At 46.4% G+C, this 8,451-nt stretch overlaps 1 protein-coding gene across 1 annotated transcript; it reads right to left on the minus strand.

Moving 5' to 3' along the window:
- Positions 1–385: 385 nt before the first annotated feature.
- On the minus strand, positions 386–7,159 carry ZBTB14 (zinc finger and BTB domain containing 14). Its single transcript, XM_085539652.1, has 3 exons — positions 6,936–7,159; positions 4,294–4,377; positions 386–3,825 (listed from the first exon to the last, which is right to left on the minus strand). The coding sequence occupies exons 2-3, from the start codon at positions 4,294–4,296 to the stop codon at positions 2,482–2,484; spliced, it is 1,347 nt and encodes a 448-aa protein (XP_085395778.1). The 5' UTR covers positions 4,297–4,377; positions 6,936–7,159; the 3' UTR covers positions 386–2,481.
- Positions 7,160–8,451: the final 1,292 nt, after the last annotated feature.

Below are 8,451 nucleotides of genomic sequence, written 5' to 3' on the forward strand. Positions count from 1 at the left end.
TTCAGAGGTTATTTAGCTTATCTGTTCACATGGAGGCAGAATGAACCATATTTCAACCATTCCTAACGGATGTTTGTCTAACCCGTTCTTGAATATCACCACTATTGGAGACTGCAGCACCACTCCAGGCATTCTATTCTAAAAATTAATTACTTCACCCCTTAAAAGTCTTTCATAATGTCTAATGTAAATGTTCACTGCTGCAATTTCAGCTAATTACCTCTTGCACTCTTCTTAAGAGACCCAGAGAAATTTTAGGTTTTTCATTTTTATGCTTTTGAAGTCTTTTCACAACAGATTTATTTTATGCAGGCTTAGCAACCCCAGTTTGAACACTTAAGAAAAAGTGAACAAAGTTTTTGATAAGAAAACATAACGAGACTAATTTTCTTAGAAAGAAAAAAGTAGATCCCATTCCGGACCTACTATCTTTATCTGTGATCATATACAATAAAACATTTTAACAATGGTCATTTATCATGTTCCTCAAGAGAACCAATAAAATGCAATGAATACACATCCTCTGATGTTGCACAGATACAAAATGTATAGTTTGTTTACAAACTAATATTACTGAATGTAAAATGAAGCAACATTTTAAAAAAATATATTGGTAAATGTCCAAAGTTTACATTTTCTAAAATATTAAATTCACGTTTTATTTACAGACCAGCTTTCAAACGATTATTGGCATTTTAAGATAGTTGCTTAACCTGATGGGTACATGAAAAAAAAAAAAAATGAAGCTGTATAAAAGCAAACAAACAAAACAATAAGCAAAGTTTGGTAGAACAGTTCCAAAAATGCTATTTTCAATTTCTATTTAGAAATGCAAAATGTGATCTACTACACAGTAACTTACCAGAAACTGGTCTAACACTTTCATATGCTATAGGTATCGCAAATGATCAATGTTGTCCAATCATGTGCCAAAAATAATGTATTTTTGCCCATTCCTAATTCAAATGAAGTGTTGACAACTGTTGAGTATTTACAAATTTTAAATAAAGGCTTGATATCCCTTTGGATCACATTATCACTGTTTTTGTGTCTTCTCTTGTTAACTACACATAGCAGACTGCAATCCAAAGATGATGTATTTTGTTGACTCTGTGAGTTAACAGTTAAATTAGCAGCAGCTTGTCTGAAAAAAAAAAAAATAACATGACAGACAACTAGCTAACCGACTACAAGTGAACACTGATTCTGAATCAATTATGACTGAAATCACCCAATGAAATTGTCCTCTTGCTGAGTGGCACTGTGCCAGAAGGTGGAATTATTTAAAGGTGCGCAAGAACTTACAAGCTGGTATGACCAGCTAAGATAGAAAACCCCAGTCTGAACACTGCTGGCAGGTATGCAATAGGCCACGGCTGTGCCCTAAGGTCTGGTAGTGAATTCTGGTCACTTGCCAGTGCAGTTAATTCTCCTGTGCTGCTATTTGCCTTGACTGTGTTAGGTCAGGTGGAGTGACAGCCGTATAACAGAAGCTACCGTGTCAGGCTGTAAATGAGCTTTAACTCATTTCTACCAGGCCCCAGCAAGGAAAATATCTTTCTCCATGCTGCACCTTTTTTTTCTTTGTGGTTCTGTTCCAGCTCCTGGGGCCTGTGTAAGATTTCTGAACTAACACAGAAACAAACAGGTCAGACACTTCTTCCCCATAGAAGGGGCTGGCAAGTGTAATGACCCTTCTTTGCCAGCCTGGACCATGGTGAACAACACAATTTTTTTAGGAAAGTGAGTACTTCCTATTTAATAAAACTTGCCACCTCAATTAAAATGAAAGGATATTTGAGGAAGTGGAAAAAGAATAAATTTCATTTTGATCACAGTCCCCCATTACTCTGTTGTACTAATCTCTAGCACCTACCTTTGGGTTAAAAAAAAAAAAGACAAAAAAAAAAAAAAGGAGGAATTAAAAAGCATAGGGAAACATTGCTTGTTTCTCAAGAATTATAAGCTTAACACCTTCAAAATTATGAAAAACAAGTATTTCCTTTCCGTGGTTCTAATTCTATATCAGCATTTTTAGACATCACTCACTGATTTTGATGTCTATATCATACGCAGTATTCCACACTCAATAAAGCAAAACATCCTCCAGTGATGATCCCTGTTTTATAGAGAACTAGATCATAATCTTAAAGTAAATCAGGTATTGGTGCATTATAATGCTAAATGACAACAAAAAAATATTTTATATTCTAACAATACCCATCTTTGAATTGTTTAAAATACTTAACCAAACAATGCTTTCTGTTCCTACGCAGCATTCAAATCCTCTAAAAATAGTTTTGTTTTGTTTTTTCCAAAAGATAACTATTGGTCTAAATGTATACCAACAATAGATTTTGTTCATTTTATTATCTTATATTATTTTTTATAAAGTTTCAGGGTCTTTTTGTTTTTTAATTTTCTTTTTTTTGTTTGTTTTTTTTTTGGTTTGTTTTTTTTTTGTTTTGTTTTTTTTTTGTTTTAACTACAAGCTATAGTTTCTAATTGCTGCTCTGCTTCAGCAGCCATAGCTGCTGCCTGTAACTGTTCTGTTTCACTCTGGATGGAATTGGCTGTAGTAACTTGTTTTCTTTCACTGTGCATATTGTTCTCATGCCTTTTCAGATCCGATGCTTTAGCAAATGCTTTAGTGCAGGAACTGCAGACAAAAGGTTTCTCTCCCCGGTGTCTTCTTTCATGGTCTTTGAGGTGGGACTTGTGCTTGAAAGCTTTATCGCACATGTGGCATGCAAATGGCCTCTCATTACTGTGAACTCTTTCGTGCTTTTTTAGGTCTGGTGCACGAATAAAAGACTTTCCACATACCTCGCAACTGTAAGGCTTATAACCTGTGTGGATTTTCAGATGCTCTTTCAAATGAGCTTGTGTGGTAAAACCCTTTGTACACATTTCACAAACAAATGGTCTATCAGCGGTGTGTAGCTTTTCATGTTTTCTCAGTCGCGCTTCATCAGAAAAGGTCTTACCACAAGCCTGACACACAATGTGTTCCCTATGACCATAAAGCAAATATTCAAACTTCATATCCCCAGCTGCTGTTGTCCAGCCCGGTGTCTGTTCATCTTTCACTTCACTTATGCCATCGTTAAATGTCAAAGCCTGAGGGGTTTGAGATCCTAAGTCTTTTGATTCCGTTGTTTCCATAGGCTCTACTTCTTGGCCATAGCAGTTTACCTTTCGAACCTCTTCACTTCCCAACTCCTTCAGAATCGCCTCCTGAACTCTCAGGGTAGTGGTTGGTGATTTCCCATCTTCCTGGCTGGGGGGAGTTCCTTCCACTGTCACATCTGATGGACTGTCATCGTGATCTCCAATCTCTTCTACCTCATCATCCTGAGTATCATTAGGTTCCCCAATAGGACGGTTTATTTTCAGACAGTACTTGCTCTTGGACTGTGTGTTCTCTTCAGGACTAGATACATCACGTTTTTGAGAGCAGAGTTTATCTAGAAAACGAATACCAAGAATCTGGCCCGAAGACATCATCAAATTTACATCTTCCTTCTTAACAGAAATCTTTGCAGTGTACATGTAATTAAGAACTTCCTCAAAAATATCAGAACGAAGAAAATCTATTTCTATTACTGAGGAACTATCGACTTCTAGTTTCTTGAAAAGCTTTTTGAAGTAGGTACTGCAGGCAGCAAGCACACACCTGTGTGCTCGGAATTTAACATCTTCGACCACGATAGCTATGTCACAAAATTCTCCTTCCAAACGTTGTTCATTTAACGTTTTCAAGAACACAGTTTTGTGATCGTCATCATTGTATTTAATGGTTTCAGACATACTGATGAAAAACTCCTGTAAAATAAGAAGGGAAAGTTTTGTGATAAAATAGGCTAAGTCATAAAATTCCACCCTCTGATGCCATTTACACTCTAAAACAAATGAAATTTTTTTGGGCTCAACAGGATCAGAGGAGCCTTTCAGGTTATCAAAATATTACTTCAAAACCTCTTTGGAGATTACAAATATATAAAGACTATTGAAAATATAAACAACTGCAAATGTATTTCCTCAGATTATAATCTTTATAGGACACAGATACTTATAATGTGTTTTCTTTGTATTAAGAAATTAATTTATTAAAACATATGTTGATTCAGTCATCCAAAATTGAAAACTTCTGAGAAGTTTCAATTTGCTCTAAGTACGTGACCCAACAGTATCAGTACTTCTTAACAACTGAAGTAAATATTAGTATTGAAAACAGTAAGGAAATGTGGCAGCATAACAAACTAGAAGTGAAATATGAAATATAAGCCTTACCATGAACAATGCAGGAAATTTTCTGAACAAACAATTATTAAATATTTGATGGTCGATTAACCCTTACAATGGGCCACCTTCAGCCTGAAAGACAGAAAGACATTAACATATCAAGAAATGATAACATGTGTTTTACATTAGCGCATTAAAGCATGGCATTTTCAATTATTTAAAATGATACCATGCACAGTGCTAAAACACTCAGTTATTATTTAGACAGATTCTACAGATGACTGCACAAACTCATCTGATGATAGTTATGTTGTCATAAAGTATGTTTACTTTCTGCTGGCTCCTTCACTTCTCTGACTGCTTTCTTGCTACTCACTTTTCCCTGGATCCAAAAGTCAGGAAAACCTCTACAGAACTCAACAAAGTCAATCTATTAATCCATCAAAAAGAGTGGACAGTTTTCTACTGATTTAGTGAAGTGAGCAAGACCAGACAAGAACATGGCAAGCAGGCAAAGCAGCCCTAAGGATGGAACACTGGATCACAGATGGATGCAGAAACACTCCAGAAAATCATAACTCCAAACAAACAATGGAGATGTTTGGGACAGGAACGCTGAGAAATACAGAACTGATATTATTCAGTCCCAGTCTCCAACAAGCAGCCCTTTGTGACAGGGGCAGGAAACACATAGGGGAGGAAGGTAATCATTGAATGGCTTAGGATGGAAGGGACCTTAAAAACCTTGAGCTCCAACCCCTCTGCCATAGGCAGGGTTGCCAACCATTTAACCAGGCAGGCCAATATTTGGTTCAGACACTTCCCTCCACCACCTGTCATGCAGCTACTGTGAATGCCACTCTTCAGTTCCTATTTCCCCTTCACCAGATATGAAACGGAAGCAGCTGGCAGGTATGCAGCTTCCACCCTTGGCAACGGGTGTTTAATATGATGTAGAAACACTCAGCATCAGACAACAGTTTTTGCAAGCCTGGCATTGCAGTGTATGGCAAAGTTGAATTTAAAAATAAACAAAAAAGAACACTAAAATTATCTGTGCTATGAAATCAGATGTTAGGACAGATCAGAAAGGAAGACAAAGTCAGAAAGGGAGCATATAAATATGTGAAGCAGGCAAAAGAAAACTGAGAAATATTGTATGGTGTTTTCCTGGGCTGTCTGGATCTGCTGATCTAGGGTGAAGCATTATAGAATCTAGAAACTAAATTGGAAGGGACCCTGGAAGGCCATCTAGTCCAACTGCCCTGCAATGACAGGGACACCTGCAGCTAGGTCAGGTTGTTCAGAGCCCCATTCAGCCTGATCTTCAGTGTCACCAGGGACGGCACATCCACCACCTCTCAGGGCAACCTGTTCCAGTGCCTAATCACCCTAATAATACATTTTTGGTCCTTATATACAATCCATCAGCCCAGTGCAGATGACAGCATGACCAGCTATTCCAATCGGATCCAGGCAGGGCCCCTTGCAAGCCAGCTTTGCAAAGTGCCACTGCTGACAGTCTAGCAGCGATCCCTTCTGTCTTCATTAAACAAAATAGTTTTGCTGCAACTATCACAGAATCACAGAATCACAGAATGACCCGGGTTGGAAGGGACCTCAAGGACCATGTAGTTCCAACCCCCCTGCCTGGCAGGGCCACCAAACATACACCTTTACTAGATCAGGTTGCCCAGGGCCCCGTCCAACCTGGTCTTGAACACCTCCAAGGACGGGGCATCCACAACCTCCCTTGGCAGCCTGTTCCAGGACCTAACCACTCTCCTAGTGAAGAACTTCCCCCTAACATCCAACCTAAATCTTCCCTCTTTTAACTTAAAACCATTTCCCCTAGTCCTGCTATTATGAGCCCTTTCGAAGAGTTTACTCCCCTCCTGGGAGTAAGTTCCCTTCAGGTATTGAAAGGCTGAAACTATGTCGAGACTTGCTAAACAGCAGCCAGTTGCTGAAGGATTAACTGGTGTTGGGGAGCACACAGGAGTTTGGGATCAGGGGAAAGAAACCAAACTCTGCAGCAGCGTGCAGCAGGCACCTGACCGGAGCATTGCAGCAAACTGGAGGAGCACCCCGTTTTAAACTACGCATTGCACGGGGTGACCGGGGCGGTTTGTCCCCTCGCAGGGCTTTTCACTGCCGTGACCACGGCTACTGCTGGGACTTCCATCTGAGCTCGTGACCGTCTCCGCAGCTCCTGGGCGTAGGACAGCGGCGTTCCGTGCCCGTGCCCGCCCGCAGCCGGGCGCACGCCCGCTCCACGCACCCGCCGGCGAGGACGCGGCGCGGGCGGGCTCCCGCCGGGGCCCGGCCCAACCCAACCCAGCCCAGCGCAGCCCAGCCGGGCCCAACGGGAAGCCGCGTTGCCGTCCCGCCGCCGGGGGCGCCCGCGAGCAGCGTCGGCCGCACTCCCGCGCCTCGCGGGGCTGCGCGCTCCCCCCCCGCCCTTCCCGGCTTCTCTCCTCGTGCTTCCCGCCTCCGGGCCGCGGCCGCGCGCCCCTTTGTTGCGGGGCAGAGCCGCTCCGGTGGCCGCCGCGGTGCTGGAGGCGGCGCAGCGCTGAGCGGAGGGAGGAAAGGAAGAAGAGAGGGGGAGGGAAGGGGGCGCGCGCGCGCAGCACAACGGAGATGGGGGGTAGGGAAGGGGGAGGGGGGGGAGGGTGAGGGCTGGCGCTTACCTGCCGCCCGCGCGCGCGCGGAACCGGGGAGCGCGGGGGCCGCCTCCGTCCGCCGCTGCCGCCGCGCGGGACGGGGAGAGGGGACCGGGGAAAGGGGGGGAGGGAGAGGGAGGAAGGGAGGAGGGGGAATGTGGGGAGGGGGCCGGGGGGGGGGGGGTCTGCGCGCGTCTCTCCAGCCGCCACCGCCGCCTCCTGCACGAGCACTCAGTGCGCGCGCGCGCGCCGGGGGCGGGAGGGGGGGGGAAGGGGGAGCGTGCATGCGCGGTGCGAGCAGGGCGCGCCGGGACGGGAGCGTGGAGGAGGCGGGGGCGAGAGCGGAGAGAGCAGCGAGAGCAGCGAGCGCGCTCCCCGCACACCTTCCTCCCCCCCCCCCCCCCCCCCCCCACGTCCTCCTCCGAAGAGGAGCTTCGGAAAGCGCTCGGAAACAACCCTGGAAACAGTTGAGGGAACCGCTTGCGCCGCGGGCACCCGCCCCGCCGCGCTTGCTTGTGTGTGTGTGTGTACGAGCGGGGCGCGGGCTCGGCCCCGAGCGGGGCAGGGAAGTCGCCGTGGGGCGGCGCTGGCGGGGCGGGGCCGCGCGCCAGGCACTGCGGCGGGCGGGAAGGGGCGCTCGCACCCGGCGGCGGCGCGGGAGCGTGAAGCTGCGGAGATGGGGGAGGGTGGGAGTCGTGCCCGAAGCGGCGGGACCGCGGTTTGTCAGCGCTCCGCGGTCGCGCGGTGAAATGAGAAGGGATGGTGGAAGGAGGTGTCCGCAGTGCAGCCTCGGCTCTTTGGGGCGCGGAACCACAGAACGGCCAGGGTTGGAAGGGACCTTAAAGCCCAGCCAGTCGCACACCGTGCCGTGGGCAGGGCTGCCCCCCACCATTTCAGCTGCCCAGGGCCCCATCCAACCTGGCCTTGAGCGCCTCCAGGGATGGGGCACCACAGCTTCTATGGGCAGCTGTGCCAGCGCCTCACTGCTTTGTGAATAAAATCTTCCTAGCCTAACCTGAATCTCCCCTCTTCTAATTTAAAGCTGTTCCCCTTTGTCCTGTTGCTATCAGGCTGTTTCGGAAGTTGGTCCCTCTCCTGCTTGGAAGCTGCCCTCAAGTAGTGGAGGGTTGCAGCAAGGTCTGTACAGAGGCTTGTCCTAGCTAAACAAACCCAGCTCACTCAGCCTTTCTTCATAGGAGAGGTGCTCCAGCCTGCTGATTATCTTCATCTTCAAGACCAGGTTGGACAGGGCCCTGGGCAACCTGATCTAGTAAATGTGTATGTTTGGTGGCCCTGCCAGGCAGGGGGGTTGGAACTACATGATCCTTGAGGTCCCTTCCAACCCGGGTCATTCTGTGATTCTGTGATTCATGGTCCTCCTCTGGACCCCCTCCAGCAACTCCACATCCTGCCTGTGCTGGGGGCCTCAGGCCTGAGTGTAGTGCTCCAGATGGGGGCCGAGGAGGGCAGGGCAGAGGGGAACAATGCCCTCACTTTCCCTGCTCGTCACCCCTCTTCTGATGCAGCCCAGGATACAGTTGTC

This window comes from Coturnix japonica, chromosome 2, assembly GCF_054131305.1.
Source record: "Coturnix japonica strain WE chromosome 2, WE-NBRP24, whole genome shotgun sequence".
NCBI lineage: Eukaryota > Metazoa > Chordata > Aves > Galliformes > Phasianidae > Coturnix > Coturnix japonica.